The 21,550-nt window shown below is 51.8% G+C and overlaps 1 protein-coding gene across 14 annotated transcripts in view; it reads right to left on the reverse strand.

Moving 5' to 3' along the window:
- The window catches only part of CACNA1A (calcium voltage-gated channel subunit alpha1 A), a 282,973-nt gene that overhangs the window by 170,227 nt on the left and 91,196 nt on the right, over positions 1 to 21,550 (reverse strand). For 13 of the 14 annotated variants that reach the window (XM_045046613.1, XM_045046579.1, XM_045046590.1 and 10 more), the window contains exon 4: positions 1,968 to 2,073. In XM_045046613.1, the coding sequence (XP_044902548.1) occupies positions 1,968 to 2,073 (106 nt within the window). Of the gene's footprint in view, positions 1 to 1,967; positions 2,074 to 2,276; positions 2,414 to 21,550 lie in introns of those variants that run through there. The other variant, XM_045046617.1, reaches the window with a different exon arrangement.

The raw sequence follows: 21,550 nt of genomic DNA on the forward strand, positions 1-21,550 counted from the left end.
CACCTTTAAGGTTGGACCCTGTACTCCAACCTCACCCCCAAATCTGACATTCGTGATGGTTCTCAGCTGGTATGCACCAGCACAGCTGTTCAGGTTGTGAAAATATTGGAATAATACTTCTGCCATTTGCTGACAAATGGCCAGTGCCCTGGCCACCAGCCCCTCACTAAACCTCCTGCCAGTTCTGGCTTCCAGCTGACAGTCTATAACCTTTGAAATTAAGCTATAATCTCGGCTCCATCAGAGCCCCTACACGGATGTTTTCCAATTTGTTACAAAGTTTCTCAAGCTTCAATCACTTGAATTTTGCCTTCACGATTCTTTCCATATCTCCCTGCCAGGCTACTATTTGCTTCCTATTTTTCCAATTGACTCTGTTTACTTAGCTTCATCTTAAGCAAAACCAAAAAAAAAAAAAAAAAAAAAAAAGTCCTGAACTCATAGGTTTGCCGGGTTAGTGATATTTTTTAGAATACACATGATAATTCACAACTATTAAAATTCAGATGTCTTGAGACCCATCCATACTTTGTGGATTAGGAATGAGTGGATTCTTACATCCCCCTACCTACCCTTGAGTCATTACGGTGGTTCTGAAAAGGTGACAGAAAGGAATGAAGTCTCTTTCACTGCACTGTGAGAATGCCAGGAGAGGAGGAACCAGCCAGCGGGCTTGGGGATGGGTAAGGGGATCGAGAAGGATCTTGGTGCTAGTTTCCAGCTCCGCAGAGTTACCAAATGTGTAACTTTTTTTTTTTTAACCCCCAGAGCTAGCATCCATGATAGGAAACACAGAGGACAGAAGAACAAAGCCAAATGACATCATATACAAACAACCAGGCTAACATCAGAATGTGGGACGTTCCTTAGGGCAACCAGACTAGCTTCTGCAATAAGTCAAGGGTAGGAGGGAAAAAAATAATGGCTTTGGATTAAAAGGCTTAAGCGATGTTACAAAATCGAGTCCCCGCTTGGATCCTGGTTTGAACAAACCAACTGCAAAATGCTATTTCTGAGACGATCACGAAAATTCGATTCCTGACTGGTCTTAGATGATTCCAAGGAACCACTGTAAATCACGTTGGGTGTAAAAATGTCACTGTGGTAATGTAAGAAAATGCCCATATTTTTAGCAATGCAAGACTTCAATGAATTGACAAGTTGTCTGGGATTTGCCTTAAAATATTTTGGCCAGGAGAGGTGCCTGGGTGGCTCAGTCGATTAAGCGTGCAACTTCAGCTCAGGTCATGATCTCGTGGCTTTTGAGTTTGAGCCCCACATGAGGCTCTGTGCTGACGGCTCGGAGCCTGGAGCCTGCTTCGGATTCTGTGTCTCCCTCTCTCTGCCCCTCCCCCACTTGTGCTCTGTCTCTCTCTGTCTCTCAAAACTAAATAAACGTTAAAAAAATAAAATATATATATATGTATATACACATATATACACACACACACGTGTATATATATACGTAGGTGTGCGTGTGTATATATATATACGTAGGTGTGTAGGTGTGCGTATATATATATATATATATTGGCCAGAAAAGACAAAACCGATGAAATAAAAGGGGACAGAGGACACGAATAAGGCAAAATCTTGACAACTGTGGATCTGGGTGATGGGTTCATGGAGGGGTTCACTGCACCGTTCTCTCCATTTCCACATACAGTCGATCTTTTTCACAAGAATTTTGTTTCTCATCCGATGTTCCTGTGGCCAGCGTGGACATCCGTCACCCGCTGCCCTCCTGGCTGGCACCAGGTTTTTCAGGTCTGGGGGGGTGAGGAGTGAAGGCATCTTGCTCCCCAGATTGTCGGTGTTCACGAATTTAGGGGTCCCAGGTGGGAGGCTCACGATCCAGCTCCTGACTCCAAGTCCGAGAGCCCGCTCTGCCCTCTGCTCCCACGGCCACCGCAACTTGCCTCTCAAGCGAAAGAGAGACCCCCTCAAGACAGGGAGACATCACTCACCAGTCGTTCAGACATGGGGGTCTTGTCATCGTCAGGCAGGTGCTGCTCCAGGGCAAGGACAATGCAGTTTGCTATGATGGTGGCTAAAATCATATATTCAAAGGGAGTACGGAGGAATTAAGGAAAATCCTTCCAACTTGTTGAGGTGCACAGCAAAACTCGGCAGAGGGTCAGGGGGGTCCCCATACACCCCCTGCCCCCTCCCCCATTCTCAACACCCCCCCCACACACACACACCAGCACAGAGCATCTGTTACACGCAATACACTCACGCCGACGCATCATTATCACCCCAAGTCCAGAGCTTACGTCACGGTTCACTCTCGGCGCCCAGCATTCAGGAGGTCTGGACAAGTATACAATGAGACGTATCCACCGTGAGATGTCCTACGGAGTAGTTTCACTGCTCTAAAAACCCAGCAGGTAAGTTTGTGAGAAAAACGCAGACGTGATTCCTCTACCGCACCTCCAACATCCAACGAACAAATATTAATTCAGCACCCACTGGGTGCCAAGCCCTGTTCTGGGCAGTGGGGGCACACCTTACAGCCAAACAGACAAAAATCTCTGCCCTTGGGGCACCTGAGTGGCTCAGTCAGTTAAGCATCGGATTCTTGACCTTGGCTCAGGTCTTGATCTCATGGTTCATGGGATCGAGCCCTGTGTCGGGCTCTGTGCTGACAGCACGGAGCCTGCTTGGGGTTTTCTCTCTCCCTCCCTCTCTGCCACCTCCCCTGCTTGCATTGTCTCTCTCTCTCAAAATAAATAAATACACCCCCCCAAAAAATTACAGTAGTCAGGTCTGACACCGAAAGCGTGAGTTAACAAAACAAAATACAGATAAACCAGACTTCATCAAAATTAAAAACTTTTGTGCATCAAAGGGCATTATCAAGAAAGTGAAAAGGCGATGCACAGAATGAGAGAAAATACTTGCAAATCATATCTCTGATAAGGGTCTGGTATCCAGAATATATAAAGAACAATCACAACTCAACAACAAAAAGACAAACAGTCCCATTAAATAATGGGCAAGTGGCCTGAATAGATATTTCTCCAAAGAAGATATTTAAATAGCCAATCAGCGCACAAAAAGATACTCAATATCCTCAGCTGTTAGGGAACTGCCAATCTAAACGCAATGAAATACTGCTCCATAGCCACTAGAGGAAAAAAACAAAACAAAACAAAACAGAACAGAAATCAGTAAGTGTTGGCAAGGATGTGCGAAACTGGAACTTCTGCGCATTGCTGTTGGGAACGTAGAGTGGTGCGGGCTTTTTAGAGACAACCGTTTGGTGGTTCCTCAAAAAATATATACAGAATTACCGTACGATCCAGCGATATATATCCTGGGGACACACCCCGGGGGATGGCAAACAGGGCAGCGAAAGGCACACTCATGGCAGCAATACTCTCAAGGGCCAAGAGGTGGCAACAACCCCCACGTCCCTCGGTGGATGAACGGGCGAACACAACGTGGTCTGTCCCCGCAGCGGGATATTACTCAGAAAATGAAAAATGAACTGGTAACACACGCCACAGTGTGGACGGACCTCAAAAACGTAAACGCGGTGTGAAAGAAGCCGGACGAGAGACCGCGCGGCATATGATTTTGCGCATGTAAAACGTCCAGAACAGGCAAATCGATGGAGTCAGGAAGTAGACCGGTGGTTACCAAAAGCCGGGGGAAGGGGTGGCGGAGTGACCGCTTACTGGTTTGGAACTAGACAGATCGTGTCCAAGAAACACTACGAACGTACTAAATGCCACTGAATTCGTCACTTAAAAATGGTTAATACGGTCATGTGAATTTCACCTCAATACAAAAAAAAAAAAAACCAATATGGTGGTCAGGGCAGGCGTCTGACAAGCCGACCTTTCAAGATCTGACAGAGGGAAGGGGTTGTCCACGCGGCTATTTCCAGAGGTACAGACTGTCCAGGCACAAACACCTTCCTGCATCGCGGGGACGCTCCTCTGGGTTGACGAGGCCGCCAGAGTCCCGCTGGAGCGTCTGTACTTGGGGAGGGTCTGTCCTGCTCTGTTCACATTAAGGCCTGATCTGCTGATCAGGGGGTGAGCCGGGATGTCTCGTCTCCCTCCCCGCCTCATGCCAGACCCACAGAGGCACCCCTGACCAATCTCTGAGAAGGGGGTTACAAGCGGGTCACGTGTAAGGAAACGGACGTCGGTGGGGAAAGCCATAGGATGTCGGCTACTCTGGAGCAGAGCTCCCCTACCTGCGGTTCACTGCAGGGCGATGAGTAGAGCCCTGGCCTCCACCCACCGGATGCCAGGAGCATCCCCCCCTCTCCAGCTATGACAACCAAAAATGATCTCCAGGTAGTGCCAAGTGTCCCCCAGGAATACGGAAACCCACTGTTCTGCAGAAGGATCAAAGAGCAGGTGTTGGTGAGGTTGGTCACATGAAACCGCTGGGCTCCTCCCAGTTTTCTATGTTGGAAGCTTAACTTGCCTCGTTCCCTCTTTGGGCCCCGAAGTTAGGTCTGGCATTTGGGGAGCTCCATAAAACCAAGGGATCTTATAGGCTGGACTCGCTTTCCAGGTGGGGAGAAGAAAGTCTGAAACAGACAACCCGAGAGTTAAGAGTCTAAGTAAACCAGGAAAACCAGGCCTTCTTTGTCACCAGCCTCGGCCTTTGCCTCCAGCTCACAGCGGCTGAGCTGCGCTCCGTGCACACTCTGAAAAGCAAATCTGACACTCAGGGCAATTTGGGGAGCCAACAAAAGCCGGCCCTGCCGACGAGCGCCTCTGATTGGCTTCCTGCCTCCGAGCTGACAGTCATTAGGAGCACAGAGAACAAAGCTGGGCTGTGTTGCACAAATACTCCATTCTGCCTCACCCTGCAGCCCAGAAAATAAGAGACAATATTTGTATACAGAGAAGCAACGCCAAGCCCTTCCCTGGCCTCCCCTCGCTGAGGCTTCTGAAGCCATGATTTGAATCTGATGATTTCCCTTCCCTTCCCCGCCAACTAGCTCCTTGCCCGCTTCGGCACGGAGCTGCCGGCTCCCTCCTGGCGGGGAGAGGGGGAGGGGGTACGTGGCCTCCTGCCCCTTAACAGCTGGGATGTGACTTCCTTTCCATCAGACTTGAGCTGAGGTTCCAGGAAGAGTCCCAGAAGACTGGCAGCAAGCAGCATCTTTCTGGGCTGCGTTCTCAGGGTTTCAATTGCCCAGTGTCGCCTGGATTTCAGACCCGGGGCCCTCTGGGTATGGTGATGAAGCCTTAGTCAGCATGGGGGAGAAGAGGAGGAGGCTGCCTGCTCCTACCTTATTTCTGTTTCTTATTTCTCGTCCAACGTGGCAGTACTGGGTATCACGTGTTACCTCCTTCCCCCTCCACGCACACACAGGCCCCGCCAACGTCCACAGACCTGCCCCAGAAGGGACCCCGCGACACTGACCTTATACCCTCACCGGCTGCCTCCTTCAGGAATGCAAAGTCTCGGGCCCCTCGCTGACCTGCTGAGTCAGAAGCTGCATTTTAGCAAGACCTTCGGCGGCGGGGGGGGGGGGGGGGGGGTCTGTGTGCACACCAAAGTTTGGGAAATGCTGCCCTAGATCTCCCTAGATCTATTTCAGAGGTGGGGGGGGGGGGAAGGTAACTGTGGTTCTGAGTCATCCCCAAAGAGGTGGGGGCTCCTCTTTCTCCTCCACTTCCTGACCCCAGGAGGAGAGTTCAGGAGTCCTGGACCAGCCTTCCGCTCTCACCCAGGCTAGGGGAGCTGGTAAGAAACCCAAGATCTTGATGACAGAACAGCAGCACTGAAATGGGACAAGCATGCAACAAAGAAAACTCCAGCTTAACTGACATGGAAGGACTCACAGCGTTCCCACGGCCCCCATCTCACTCAGAAGAAGAGCCAGTCCTGCCGGTAGCCAGTGAGACCCCGCATGACCTGCCCGCATCACCTCCCCGCTCTCATCTCCTTCCATCTCCCCTTGTTCCACCAGCTGCAGCCACAGTGGCCCTGCTCCGTGTTCCCCAAACACCAGCCACGTTCCACCGCAGGACCTTTGTACCTGCTGTCCTCTCTCCTGGAATAGGCTTTCCCCACAGACCCAAATGGTTCCCTCCCTCACTTCTTTCAGGTCTTTCCTCAAAGGCTGCATCCCCACTGAGGACTTAACCCCCTCGCCCTGCTCCCCCCCCCCATTTGGCCCCGGTCCCCAGTCAAACATCTGCTCCGTTTGCCTTCTTTATCTTGTTCACCGTTTGTCTGCCTTACTAGACTCGATGGCAGCAGAGATTTTTGTCTACTTTGCTCACGGCTTGGTTCTCAGCACCTAAGAGAGCATCTGCTTTATAGTAGGTGCTCAATAAACACCTGTATGAGGAAGGAAAGGTGGGTAGGTCCTGGTCTTTGCATCTCTCCCCCCACTTCATCGCATGCCAAGTCTCGATGGGCACGTTAGGCACACAATCAGCTTCTTGAAATATCCACTGATGTGGCTGGCATGCAGACACAAAGATGGGGTTCTGGGCTCTCGGCACGGGAGCAGATGCCTGGCCCCAGGCAGAAGTCAAAGGTAGTCCAGGCAGGGGGAGATGAGGTTTTCTCAGCCCAACCCCAAGTCGTGCCCGATCCTCCCAATTTAGAAAGCCTGGGTTCTAACTCACAGCTGCGGTGAGCAATGCCTCTGCTCGCCGCGCTGAGCCTTCCTGCTCCCCGATTGGTTCGGGGAGAAAGCACCTGTGTCAGCGGGATCCAGAATAATCAGCCAGCCAGCCGAAGAGGCCAAGGCGGGCGGGGCGGGTAGCTGGGGGGGGGGGGGATGTGGGGAGAGGAGATGAAAGGAGAAAAGCATCCCTGATGGGAGGAAAGGCTGGCTCCTGAAACGGCTTGTGGAAGTCAGGATAGCAAACAGCCCTGCAGGCAAGGGCAGATACACAAAGCTCCGCCCACAATTTGATCAGGACCCACAGAGGCCCCAGCAAGGGGCTGCGTGCGACACTGAAAATGACCAAGTGATTCTTCCCAGGGAAGAAGGGCTGCGTCTGCGAACAGGAGCTGCTCTTGGGATCCAGAACATCAAGGAAAATCAATCTGCAAAGTGTAGGCCTGGCGGAGGGTTCCAGCCCCTTAGCAAGACCTTGCAGAATGTCTAAGTCGTTCACTCTTCTCTTTGTGAGGCCCCATCCCTATCTCATTCCCAGCCTCCTGTGGTGGTTGTGAAAATCAAATCAGGTTTGTTAACTCGTCAAGACCTTTTCTCTACGACGGGGTCTGCCTGATGTTCTGAGGAAACGGATATTTCAGTGAGCCAACCAAGCAGTTGAACTTGTGTGGAGAAGCCAAAGGGACCTTATTTTCGTGTTCGTTCCGTGCTCGTCACAATTACCAGGAAAAGAGCGGGGGGTACCAGGGTGCTCGATGTATGGGTTTAGGACATATTCCTTGCTTCGCTAAACAAATGCCACCATTTAACTCGGCAATATGATAAACTATTATGGGGCCATTAACAGGCACAACACCCATAATTACAGCTGCTGTTTATCGAGCGCTTCACTGGGCAGACATCGTGCTAAGCATTTTACACTCGTTTTAGTTAATTCCTTGCAACAATTCTACAAGGTGGGTTCTGTTGCAAGCCCCACTTTCCAGATAGGGAGATCAAGGCTCAGGGAGGTTAAATAAATTGCTCAAGATCACACAGGCTATACCGGAAGAGCTAAGGGCTCACCCCAAGATCCATGCTTGTAAGCTGGTGGTCCCCAAAGACCACTCAGCTGCTTACCCTCATTAGAAGGGGGATAGTTTTGTCTTTATTTGAAAACTGGACTTGGGGCACACCTGGGGCCTTAACCATATGGATGAGACCAATGGATTAGACCTCACCTGCGTCCCAACTGCCACCATTTAACGTAGTAACGATCAACTATTGCATGCTAATCCATGCCCTCAGAAACCCATCCCAAGTGGGTTAGGTTAATGAAAATTTTAACCTCCAATAACCCAAAGAGTCTCCAGTTCTCAGACACGGGGTTCAAAGTCTCCAACGCACAGTACCAACCAAAAATCAAGCCTAGGAAAGGGCGTTACACCAGCTGATCAGCTCGAGACTCTAGTGGTGAGGACGCATTAACAAGGGCAACTCTGGGTACTGCCCGGGATGTTTTCAGCACCGCGGCCAGCGACAAGCGGTGAAGTTTAATTTCACATCCACCCCCCAGACAGTACCAGCCTGGGGCAGAGCAAGGAAACCCAGCGTCAAGTATTAACACTCTCTGCGACATTTGTAAAGATCTACATTTCACATCTGGGGTAGAGACAGAAAAAAAAAAAAAAAAAAGATTCATTATGTTACCAGGAAAATCAGATGAAAAGAAAATTAAAAACCCAACACCAAATAGGTGTGATGTGTCATTTTTTTAAGTTTATTTATTTTGAGAGAAGGAGGGGAGGATGGACAGAGAGAGAGAGAGAGAGAGAGAGAGAGAGAGAGAGAGAGAGAGAGAGAGAGAGAGAATCCCAAGCAGGCTCTGCACTGCCAGCACACAGCCCAACATGGGGATTGAACTCACAACTGTCATGACAGTATCATGACCTGAGAAATCAAGAGACGGACACTTAACTGAATGAGCCACCCAGGTGCCCCCGTTTTTCTAAATATTATCTAAGGATTCTCAACACGTTGGTTCCAAAAAGAGAAGTCTACCCAAAGCAGCTGGATCATGCTTCTGCTCAGAAAACTGGAAATACATGCACGAGAAATCGTAGAGCAGAGTGATTAAAAGGGTTTGGGAGTCAGACGTGGTTTGGAGATTTATCTTCCTTCTCTGAGCCTCAGTTTCCTCATTCATAAAATACAAAATGTAGTGCCTACCTCATAGGGCTGTGTGAGAACAGAATGAGTGGACACGGACAATACACTTAGAACAGGACCTGGCATTGCAGTACGTGCTCAATAAATGTTGAGTGTTTAGTTACAATTTACTCTGGTTCCTGCAATGGAATTTAATATTAAGAAAACATGTTTGCAAAAGCAGAAGATGGGGTGCATCTCATTGTGATCGTGCAATCGATGCTTAAGTTATTATTTTTACCGTAGGGGCGCCTGGGTGGCTGAGTCGGTTGAGCGTCCGACTTCGGCTCGGGTCATGATCTCACGGCTCGTGAGTTCAAGCCCCGCGTCGGGCTCTGTGCGGACAGCTCGGAGCCTGGAGCCTGCTTCTCTCTCTCTGCCCCCAACCCACTCGCATTCTGTCTCCATCTCTCTCAAAGATAAATAAACATTAAAAAATTTTTTTAAATTATTGTTTTTACTACAATTGCAGCAACCAGTATTATAAGCCTTTCCTGGTCCTTTTTACCAATGTAAGTCTCGGTCTCTTCCCTTCACTGGAGGCCATCAACACCTACTCTCATCATGGGATTATACAAAGTGACTTTGTGTGTGTGTCTGGTGTCCTTCATTCAGCGTCATGTTTCTGTGCGTCCCAGCACTTTGTTCCTTTTTACGGATGAGTAGTATTCCTTTGTAAGGATGCGCAGTGCAATTCCTTTATCCATTCACCCACCGATGGCTGTTCCAGTCTCTTGGCTACCCGAAATAAGTAACTTAATAGAGACAAAATGCAGATTCACGTTTGCCGGGAGGTGAGGGAAGCAACTGCCTGATGGAAACAGGATTTCCTTTTCAGGGTGGTGATTCGGGACAATGAGAATATACTAAATGCCACTGAACTATTCACTTTAAAATGTTTAATTACAGGGGCGCCTGGGTGGCGCAGTCGGTTAAGCGTCGGACTTCAGCCAGGTCACGATCTCGCGGTCGGTGAGTTCGAGCCCCGCGTCGGGCTCTGGGCTGATGGCTCAGAGCCTGGAGCCTGTTTCCGATTCTGTGTCTCCCTCTCTCTCTGCCCCTCGCCCGTTCATGCTCTGTCTCTCTCTGTCTCAAAAATAAATAAATGTTAAAAAAAAATTTAAAAAAAAATGTTTAATTACATTACATGATAGAATTTCTCAACAATTTCTTCCATTTGTAAAAAAAAAAAAAAAAACAAAACAAAAAAAAGAAAAAACAAAAAAAAAAAGGTCTTGCCGGTTTGCTCCTTTTCTTGCTCCTAGATTCTCCGAGGTTCCGCGATAATGTGTTTACGTGCTCATTCTCTCCTCTGAGCCATGAACTATGAACAGAAACCCCACCCAGACAGCCTTCAAGATCTTTCTTTTTAAATAACAAATGGGTTCAGTTATAAAAGGAATACGTGCTTATGGGTTTTTTTTTTCCATTTTACAATTTATATCGTGTCATTTAAAAAGTGAAGAGCCCGTACCTAAGCCCACTGGCCACAGATAGCCCACCACTAGCAATTTGCTGCTTATTTTTCAGGTATTTCCCTACACGCATTCTTTACACTGCCTGCCGTCTCTTCCTGAGTTACTCTTCCCCTAAATACGGGCAGGGCTCATTCCCCTGCATCCATCAGGTGGTACAAAAACGTCTTCCCAGCGAGGTTTCCCTGGGCTCCCAGATCTAAAGTCTCCGCCCGGCCAACATCACCATCCCTCTTCCCTCTTTGTTTTTTGCTACTTTTTAATTTTTTTAGCAACTTATCGCTTCAAACTACACATTTTATTTGTTTGTCTTACTGCCTCGGTCTCTTACTGGAATGTCAGCCCCTTCGGGGGCTTGTTCTCAGCTGGGTCCCGAGCATCTAGGGCCCATTACACACCAAGCGCTCGATAAATACTACCGAATGAGTGAAAGCAAACGTACGACATTGCATTTTCCCTTTTATGAAAACGGGATGGTGCTACGCAAGTGCCACCACTCGCCGCGCCCCTCACCACACTGGACGCGTTTTTCCCTGTTGGTACATTGTCTCTTCCTCTTTTAAAAGGCCGTGCGGTATTCTTGCGAAGGAACGCCCCATCATTTAATATTCCCCTAAATGCTTCTAGTTTGTCTCTCTGACAAGCAGAGCTGTGATGAATAACCTGACCATGCAATCACATTCCCTGGGATGTCCCCTGTGTCCAGGGAGGCCTTCTCCTCACGTGTTGTACTGTCGCCCTGGGCAGTGGGCAGTGAAGTCCTGCATTTCCTGGCGTCTCCTCTGTGCATTTCATCTACCCCTTGGCTTAAACGCAAACTTGGAAATTCCCTGTAGGCCATCAACTCCAAGGCCAAGAGGACCACCAGCAGCTTCAAATTAGTCCCCAAGAACGAAAGGGAAATCCAGCCCAGGGAGAGGTCTGCCATGACTGCCCCCAAGGAAACCCAGTGAGGCCACGGAGAAGGGCCCCAAGAAGGGTCGAAAAAGCCAAGACATCTCCATGAAGGTTCCCTCCCCCCCAGCCAGTGCCACTGGGCTCAGCAGGAAGTCCAAAGTCCAAGACGGAAAACAAAAGCTGAGAGCAAGACTCTGGTGGAGCCGGTTACTTTCTATGACCTTCCATTTCCATTGGAAAGACCACCGTCCACAACGGTCCATTCCTTCTTAATCACTGGAAAACATCCCTACCTCCTCATCAGTAACCAGTAACCGCTGTCAACTCCAGCCACACGTGCCTAGAAGCGACACCAGCCACCTTCAAAATGCCTTTGCCCAGCACCCTCTCCTGCCTCCATCTCCTTCCTGGCCAGCCTTGCGCAGGTTGGCTGTATATCATTTCCCTGCATTTCCTTCCCTCCTGGAAAGAGCCCGCCCCCGGATGAACCACACCAGTTGCCTTTCCCGTGCTTCACATCAGTGATCTGGGCCGATGATGTTAAACTCATGATCTTAAGTTCGAGAAGTTAGGTGGGAGAGAATACCAGGGCATACTGGAGCATACTGCTAGGAATGACCCAATTTAGGGAAATTAATATCCTCCCATCATTAGAAACCCCACCTCTGTCTCCAAATTTCCCTCCGGCCACCAATCCATTTCTCTGCTCCCCTTCATAAAGAAGGAGTTGGCGGGGCGCCTGGGTGGCGCAGTCGGTTAAGCGTCCGACTTCAGCCAGGTCACGATCTCGCGGTCCGCGAGTTCGAGCCCCGCGTCGGGCTCTGTGCTGACAGCTCGGAGCCTGGAGCCTGTTTCCGATTCTGTGTCTCCCTGTCTCTCTGCCCCTCCCCCGTTCATGCTCTGTCTCTCTCTGTCCCAAAAATAAATAAAAACGTTGGGGAAAAAAATTTAATAAAAAAAAAGGAGTTGGCTTCACGCGTTGCTCCCACTTTTCCACCTTGATTTTTCCCCTCCCCTCCCCCCTAGACTGGCTTCTGCCTCCATCACTTAACCAAAACTCTTCCAGTGAGGATCACCAAAGACCTCCAGGCTGCCAAATCCCAGGCCCACCTTTCTGTGCTCGGATTCCTTGGCCACACATTCCTTTTGTGTTTCCTCCTGTCTTTCCTCTGCCTCCCCTTCCCACTCCTTTTCTACTCGATCTCGAAGCGTTGGTCTTCTCTGGGGCTCGGCCCTAGCTAACCTCTTCTCTACCCATATCCGCGTTCTAAAGGCCTCATGCATTGGGATATGTTGTGCCATCCCCCTAATGCCCTTCCCTCTCCCCCCAGTATCTATCCACTCTTCACTCTTCTTGGTGTCCTGGGAGAGGCAAGGTTGGCTCTTGGCTCATCTTCCTGCTTCCCAGGTAGGTTTGGTCAATGGGAAGCACCAACAGGAGACCAGAGGGAAGAAGGAGGCGTTCATCCCGTTTCCTCCCTACCACAGCTGGGTCCCGCTGTGCCTTCCCACAGGCACCTCCGACCGCACGGAACTGTGTGTATCCATTTCCGAGGGCTCCCGTGACGAATTACTACACACCGGTGGCTTGAAACAACAGAAGTCTGTTATTTCAAAGTTGTAGAGGCCAGAACCCCACGATTAAGCTATCGAGAAGACAGAGCCGCCTCCGAAGGCTCTAGGCTAGGATGCTTCCTCGCCTCCTTCAGCTTCGGGGGGCTCTGGGCATTCCCCAGCTTGTGGCCATATCACTCCATCCTCTACTTCTGCCTTCACATGACCTTCTCCTGTGTCTCTCTCCCCCCCGCCTCCCCTCCTAGGAAGGCTGGTCATAGAATTTGCTCACCATCACATGCTCAGCACCCCTTCCAGTGCCAGGCACCTAGCAAAACCCCAGTCGATGTTCATTGAACGAGCAAACGAATCCACGTCCACGTTTCCCTCTACATCTCCAGGGCAGCTCTTTCTGCGCCTTCCAATCTCCTGTCTTTTCTCTTCCAGCTCTCTCGGCTGTTGGGCTGGCAGCCCAAGTCAAACCGACTTTCCAGAAAGTCCCAAGCCCCCGATGCGACTCCTTCACCAGCTCCCCGTGCTGCCCTCCCCCCGCATGTTTGGGTCTGTCTGGCCTCTTCCTCTGAAGCTTCTCCTTGAAGCTTCAGCATTAAAAATAATAATAATAAACCCACATATTCTATGCCTCCAAAAGAAGCTTTTACTTTTGCAAACTCTATTGATTTAATCCTAGAGGCTGCTGGCGGCGGTCCCAGGAGCTTAATCAATACGACAACACCCAGCACGGCCGGAACATCAGGGAACCTCAGCCAAGACCTTCTGCTTGGGTCTTCACTGACCCTGACTGAAGCTCTCGCAACGAAGGAGAGAGATTTACAGTAGGGCACAGGACATTTGCAATCGCTCCAGGATCCTGCTTAGGTGAGCACAAGGAAATGCCTTCAAGCTTGAGGTGCTTTGGAGCTGTTCGTTAATTTGCCACTACAGCTGAGTCCCAGGGGGCCTAAGCAAGCAAGAAACCAAAGATAACAGAGAAACCCCGCAGGTTCTAGGACCTGAGTATAACCTCCCTGGTGGGATGACCAGGCAAAGGGGAGGTGGGGAACAATAAGACGAAGGGGGGAGAATGAAAACTTGAACCAGTTGAGACAGGACTTCCTCGACCCCGCAGCAGATACTAAGGGATCAGGGAAAGAGAGGGAGAAGGCCACGGAAGAAGGAGGTTGAGGGCGACTGAATCAGTGCCCAGGGTTTTAGAGGCCACTCATCTGCTTGAAGGAGCGGTCCAACAGTGCTTTGCAATACCTTTGGTTTTCCAAGATGCAAAAACAGGGAGAGGAAGGGGACGCCCTACAGGAAGAAAGCAGAGGGGAGTATTTGTTAACTGGCGTAAACGCACGTTGAGTGCACATCACACCCCCGAGAACGCCGTGCTTAGATATTAGCCCCGGCACACCGACGACGAGGTAGTCTGGCCCCGGTATTCTGCATTCTGCCATAGTGACAAACACCTCCCGAATCTCGGCGGCCGAAAGCACCACAGGGCTCTTTTCTTGCTCGTGGTATGTGCCCACTGCAGGCGGGATGGGGACTCTGTTCTGCACCCCACTCTCTCCCCAACACCTAGCCTGAGGGAGGCCTGAGTGAGAGCAGGGGCAGGCAGAAGGAACCGTGGTGCAAAGATACGACGGCTCTCAAAGCTTCTGCCCAGAAGCGACACATGTCGCTTGTCCTCGCATCCCGTTGGCCAAAGCAAGTCGTGTGGCCATGCCCAAGTTCAGGGAGGCGGGGAAAAGCACACTCTGCCGTGCGCCCACGGAAGAACCAGCCGTGTTAGCTGAGCAGGGGGAAGGATCTCTGCTCAGGGACCCGAAAACGACTTGCCCAAAGTCAAGCAGCTTCAGAGCTGGCAGAGGGGGGATCAGGGGTCAGGACCGTACGGCCCCACGTTCTTTCTTTAAGTGCTACGGCCGCTTGACCGGGGCACGTGACAGAAGCTGAGAATAAAATTGAGGCAACGCTAAGGAGAAGCATCAGCGGAGGCAGGGGGAAGAAGGGGCGAGGAAAAAGAACGCATCGGCCGAGGAAGAGACACAAGGAGCCAGGAAGTTTAGAGACCGTAACACATCACAAACATGGCGAAAGGGGAGGGGGGAGCTTCCCACCACTCTCAGGGGGCTCAACAGCAACAGGGGATGGAGAGGCCACTCCTGTGAGGCCACACAGGGGCACAACCACGAAAGGAACCCAAATGCTTCTTGTTCTTTCCCTGAAAGCCGCCCAGCAGATGCTACTCGGGGCTACAGCAGCCCAGGAAGCCGAGGCCAGGGCTTGCCAGGACTCCCGTCGGCCGCACTGTCCCTCCCTGGACATTTTCCTGCCTGGTTCTGGGAAACCTGGACCGGAGTCGGATGCTGTCCCACCACGGACGGTGCTGGCTTGTTCCTTCTGACCACGCCTTCCCCCCCCCGCCCCCCCCACCAACCCCTAGGCGCGCTGAACGGGAAGGGTGACAGATTCTGGTGCCACCATGCACCCAGCCAGTACGCGGGAGGGAGCTCCAAGTAGATGGTAAGCCGGTTCCGCCCCAGAGCGAGGCTTCTGGAAAGCACTCACCATCGCTGCCAACGCACCATGGCCGTCGCAGCTGTGAGCTCGTCTCAGGCACCGCCTAAGTGCTGCCTGCACGTCGGTTCCCTGAGCCTTCTTCTCCTATCTGTCCAGAAATCCTACTGGTCAACCTTCAGATTATATCCCGAATTGGTGGTTGCCAGGACCTGGAGGGAGGCGGGGTGGGGAGTGAGTACTACCGGGTATAGAGTTTCCTTTTTGGGGAATGAAATGTGAGTCTCAGGAGAGGTGATGGGGGCCCCACGTCGTGAAGTCCCAAAGGCCACTGAATTGTGCACCTCAAAGTGGGAACTTTTATGTTACACGATTTCGCCACAGTAAAAACATTTTTTTGTTTATTTACCTTTTGAGAGAGAGAAAGAGAGAGCTATGTGCATGCAGGGAAGGGGCAGAGAGAGAGAGAGAGAGAGAGAGAAATACCAGGCAGGCTCCACACTATCAGCACAGAGGTCAGCTCAGCACCCAACGAGGGGCTCGAACTCATGAACCGTGAGATCATGACCCGGGCCGAAACCAAGAGTCGGATGCTCCGCGGGCTGAGCCACCCAGGTGCCCCCACGGTAAAAACATTAAAAATTTTTTTTTGCTAGGGTCCAAACACTCTTCATTATGTCCACAGCCAACATTTTGGCCCTGCCCCCCCGCCTGGACCAGAACAGTCACCTCCTCCCGAGTGTTTCACCCCCTACGGTGGTCGGAGGGACCTGTGAACATCTGAGTCTAGTCACAACCCTCCTCTGTTCAGAACCCTCCTCGCCCCCCACCTCACTCACAGCAAAAGCCAAAGTCATCCTCACAGTCCACAAGGCCACGCCCAACTGTCCTGTCCTCTCCCCGCCCTCCCTTCTGCCCACTGTCCCCTTTGCTCCTCCCTTTCAGCCACGCCAGCCTCCTCGCTGTTCCTCAGATATAGCACACACGACCCTACCTCAGGGCCTTTGCATACGCTCTTCCCTCTTCCCCCAGACACCGCCATGGCTTCCTCCTTGGCTCAAATGACAGCTCCTCCTCCTGGAGGCCTTATCCAACACAGCAACTGGCCTCCCCATGCCCTTTCCTTGCCGTTTCTCCCCGTTGCCCTTATAATCTTCCACAGTACTGCGCAATTAACTTGTTATTTTGCTTCTCGTTCATCCCATGTCTCTCCCAGTGAGACTGCAGCCCCAAAAGGGCAAGGACTTTTGTCTGTTTCCCGTGTCTAGAAGAGTGCCTTGCTCACTACGTGCAGCCCTAGGACTCAGACACTATTTTCCAGACATTTTATAAAGCAGGAAAACAGAAACCCAGTATCAGGCACGCAGTGAGTAATGGAGGACCAGTCACCAAGCTCAGCCTGATTTCACAGCCCTGGTTCTCAGCCACAATGATTGTTCTTTTCAATACTCACACAGCAAGGATACACTGAACACCTACTAGGGGCCAGGCAGCATTCTAGGCGCTAAAGATGTGACAGGGGACGACGCGGGCAGAGCTCAGAGCTCATGGAGGTGACACTGTCCCTGGCTCAACATTTTCCTGCCCCAACTCTCACCCACCTTCACATTTGGGACTGACATCATTCGGCCCCATGGTCTGAGATGCTCCAAGACGGGGGCTGGGTATGCGATCCAAGCCACCTCCCCGTGGTGCTTCTAGGCCAGCTTTCATGACAGTTTGTCATTGTATGACATATGACATCACATGAAGGCACGACGACTCGTCAGCCCCACTGTCTTCCCAATGGACAGGGATCCCCGTGAACTGAGGCACCTCATGATGGATTTCTCTCCATCCCGTGTTTGCAGATTTACGGGTGAACGGGGGAGCCCGGAGCCCCTTTGTCCGACAGCCAGCCCCTGATTTCTCGACCCCAGACAAATCCTCAGCTCTCTGTCCCTGGAACCTGAGACCTCAGCCCCTCCCTTGAGCTGTGTTACAAATTTTGTGGTGGTTTTTTTTTTTGCCTTCCATATTTCACTCCGGACGTAGACAGTTCTTGCCCAAATGTCACCTGCACCCCAGCCACGTCCACACATCCCTGTACGTTGCGATAAGTGCTACTGAGGAATGATGGGGGAGGACGGAGTGGGGTGGGGGGGAGGCCTGATATCAGGACGCATGTCCCGCTGGCCCGGCACGCTCTCCTGAAAGACAGGAGCAAAGGAGAGCAAGAAAAGCTGGCTTTGTCAGTGCAGGAGGGTATAAACAAAGGAATACGGAAAAACTTGCCAATACATAACATCAGACCTCGGCAAACTGTGGTCTTCGCAAACTAGGGCCCGTGGCCTGTTTTTTAAATAAAGTTTTATTGGAAGACAGCCACTCCTGTTCATCTCCTTATTGTCCGCGGGTGCCTTCGCGACAACAGCAGAGCTGAGCGGTCCCAACAGAGACCCGTGGCCTGCAAACCTTCAGACCTTCACTGTCCAGCCCTTGGGCAAAAACCGTTTGCTGGCCCCCGCAGCGTAAGCATAATACAGAACTCCGTGTTGACAGTCTAAGTACTCGCAGCACATAGTAACATATAATTGTACAATATAAAATAACACAATTTGCAATGTAACTACCATCTGGATTGAGTGCTTCTTCTGGGTGGGGCGGTGGACCAAGCCTTCCTGCCTACGCTATTGCATTAAACCTGCTTGGGGCGCCTGGGTGGCGCAGTCGGTTAAGCGTCCGACTTCAGCCAGGTCACGATCTCACGGTCTGTGAGTTTGAGCCCCGCATCGGGCTCTGGGCTGATGGCTCAGAGCCTGGAGCCTGTTTCCGATTCTGTGTCTCCTTCTCTCTCTCTGCCCCTCCCCCGTTCATGCTCTGTCTCTCTCTGTCCCAAAAATAAATAAACGTTGAAAAAAAAAAAAAAACCTGCTCAACAGCTCCTGGAATGAGGACATCATCACTGTCGTTCTCACTAAGGCCGCAGACCCTGGAGCCGAGCAGCCTGGGTTCCAATCCCACCTCTGTCACTCATGGAGCACGAAACTGGAGAAGAGGTACTCTCCCCGTCCTGGTTTTCTCTTCCGCCACCTGGGAGGATGACAATGGCACCTATCCCTCGAGGCAGTAAGAGGACAAACCTATTTGATGCAAGTGAGGCGCCCGGCATACTGTCCAGAACTTCCGAACAGAGGCACACAGAGGTGAAGTCGCTTGCCGATACGGTCAAGCCCAAGCGGTCGAGCTGGGATCCGAACCTGTGTGGCCATCGCTGCCGGAAGCTGGGATCCGGCAAAGGGGGGAGGAAGGTGATGAACACCAGGAACCGCGAGCTCATGAGAGGCGGGGCCAGCACCCCACCCTAGGGGACTTGGGTCTGTCCGCCTCCCTCCCCATTGCTGTCCCGGACCTTGGACGGTGGCTGGAAGGCTGGAACCTGGCTGGTGGCTGCCAGCAGCAATGAGGGGCTGTTCTTCCGCTCTCCACCGAGGGGAGGACAGGCCGGTTAAACTTGAATGGAGGAAGGCAAGCCAGTGACGGCCCCTATCATCACAGAGCTTTGGAGGATTTCAAAGAAGGAGGCAAGGCTGGGAGGGGAAGGGCCATTGTTACCGCTGCTGGGCTGACCCTGGAGGGGGCTGGGTAGCGGGAGCCACTGCTAACAAAGCTGGATCCGAACTGGGGGGCGGGGGGGGGGGGTGGCAAGAGCCGTTGTTGGCACAGCCAGGCTACAATTTCATTTGTGCACCTACCTGTGGCTGCTAAGACAGGCTCCAAAGAGAGGGAGGGGCAGGAAGCAACCAGGGGAGTTGTTCCTGCCCATGGGACCTGGAGTCCGCCTCCCTGGACTCAGCCCAAGGGGCCTCTCCTAGAGGCGACCTCCCACAAGATGGTCACTTGCTTCAGGTAGGAAGCCTCCCTTGCTGCCTCACCCAGGCGCCTTCCCTCCACCCCAGGGGCAACGGGCTGCCTGCTAAGACCCCAACTACCAGCTCTCCAAGCAGAGGGCCCCACTCTCAAAGCCTGGCAGAGAACCGAATTCCTTTTGAAGCTTAAAAAAATCTCCACTCGGCAAGAAAAGAGCGAGGGAGAGAAGAGAAAACGAGACAGGAGGCACAAGCAGGTAGAGGGACCCAATGACCACCGTCAACAGCAATAATAATAGCAGCAAAATAGACTTTCGACGCCAGGGGACTGGTCGCTCCTGGTGAAAAAAAGACAATGTGATGGGTCCGCTAAGCCTTGTCTCCCTGGATGCACACACGGCCTAAACGTCCCAGCCTCCCCTGCAGTTCAGTGGGCCACAGGCGCTGGCTGTCTTCTGCTACCCAGGGTCCACGATCCCTCCTCTACCCTGCTACGCCTGGGGAGCCTGACCTGTGTAGACGGCCTCATTCGACTCCCTGCCTCTGGCTTCCACCTGGGTTTGGACAATGGGGAGCCGTGGCAGGAGCTGGAGAGAGGGCATGATGCTGGGGCATCTATTCTGTTGATTTTCTCGGGTGGCGGCTTGAGTCGGGTGGCTTTCTCTCTCTCTCTCTCTCTCAATTCCTCCTTTCTTCTCTTGTGTTGGTTAACTGCCCACATCTCCTAATTCAATTCTTGAAGGACGTCTCCTGATTCCTACCGACATCCTCACTGATACACCTCGGGGGGAAACTCTAGTCAACAGAAGGCTGGCGGAAGGCGGAAGTGAGGTTCCCTACTTCCGCTCCAGCAGGCGGCACGCAGGGACGCACCTTTAAAGGGGTCACTCCCACCTGCTCCGTGAGGCTGGCTCCACCTCCAACACCAGAGGCAGACCACGTGACCCAGGCCTACGCCAATCAGAGCGCCCCTTTCCCCCCGCTTCCTAGTTCCCCACGAAGACTGGGTCAGGCCTGAGCACGTGACCCCCGGCAGAGCCAATCAAAAGCAGCAAGTCATTTACCGAGAAGGCTGGGGTAAGGGCTGGGAAAGAGAATTACTTCGGATGTTTGGGGAGGCCCCAAATACTGAAACTGCCGCCACGTCCTGGCCGCAGGGAGAATGGAGCCAGCTTCGAAAAGCACAGCCCGGAAACCAGGGCCTAATGATGTCATCTGATCCCCGGATCCAGACGCGCCGGTCATGTCCTGGACTCTTCCGTCTATGCGCTAGTATATTAAACTCCCGTCTGCTTGCTTAAGCCCCTTTGAGTTTTCTGCCCCGGGCAACCCAAGGGCACTAATGGATTCACGTAGGGAAATGTGGTGAGTCCTCAGTCTGTGTCACGTCTCAAGTTTCGGAGGCACGTATTTTATTTTAACTCTGACTTGACAGTCAAAGAAACTGAGGTCTGGTAAATTACTCAGGCGCGCCCAGTAGGAAATGGTCTGCAAGCCTCTGTTTGGGGAGCTGGTGCGTGACCTTGCAGAAACCGCATGGGGCCGAAGGTCAAGGACTGGATTCCAATCCCCAAACCAACATCTTGCGTGTGATCTCAAGAGTGCCCATTAGGGGAACCTCATCCTATCGTAAAACAGACAAAAATCCTTGCGTGTCTCCCCCACGCATCTCCGAGGGTGGGTGGGGGGTGACCCATGAAGCCATGACTAAAGGTGTTTGGAAGGAAAGGCTATCAACTCGTTGCTGTTATTGTCAGTAATAAACGACCATTGTTGAGCTGCTTCCAGAAAACCCTGGGGGCCAGGGGCTGTCCAGCTACTCTCTTGGCTAGAATTCCAAAGACCATCTGTGGCAAACACGTCCTCCAGAGCACATACCCTTGGCAGGAACACAAACTGCTTTCCTCACCCAGAAAACTCAACCAGAAAAGGAACAGAGATAGAGAGAGGGGAGAGGGAGGGGGGAAAAAAAAATCACGTCAGCTCAAAACCTCTTGCTGTCTGATCAATGATTTCTATCTCCACAATCACCATCCCAGTCCAAGGTCTTCCTTGAAGGACCAAAGTCACTTCCTCACTGATCTCCTGGCTTTCGTTCTCGCCCAGGGTCCAATCCATTCTCCACGTAGCAACCAGTGGGGCCGTTCACAGATGCCATCTCACTGCATCGCTGTTTCCGTGGCTGGATGGCGCCTTTAGGATAAATACCACATTCCTAAACATCTGCCACAGGACCTTTCGCATGCTGTTTCCTCTGGTCACAACAGATTTCTCACCACTCCTGCCCCCACAACCGCATGCACGGAAGCGCTGAGCGCACCTGTTGTGTCTGTCGCTGTAACCCAGTGCCTGGTACGTAATCAGTGCTCAAAAAAAAAGTATTTGTGGCTTGACTAGCAGATCGGACCTAAGGAAGTCGAAGTTAAGCAGTCAGAGAGGTTGTCTTCTGGATC

The sequence above is a fragment of the Felis catus genome, chromosome A2 (assembly GCF_018350175.1).
Source record: "Felis catus isolate Fca126 chromosome A2, F.catus_Fca126_mat1.0, whole genome shotgun sequence".
NCBI classification, from domain to species: domain Eukaryota; kingdom Metazoa; phylum Chordata; class Mammalia; order Carnivora; family Felidae; genus Felis; species Felis catus.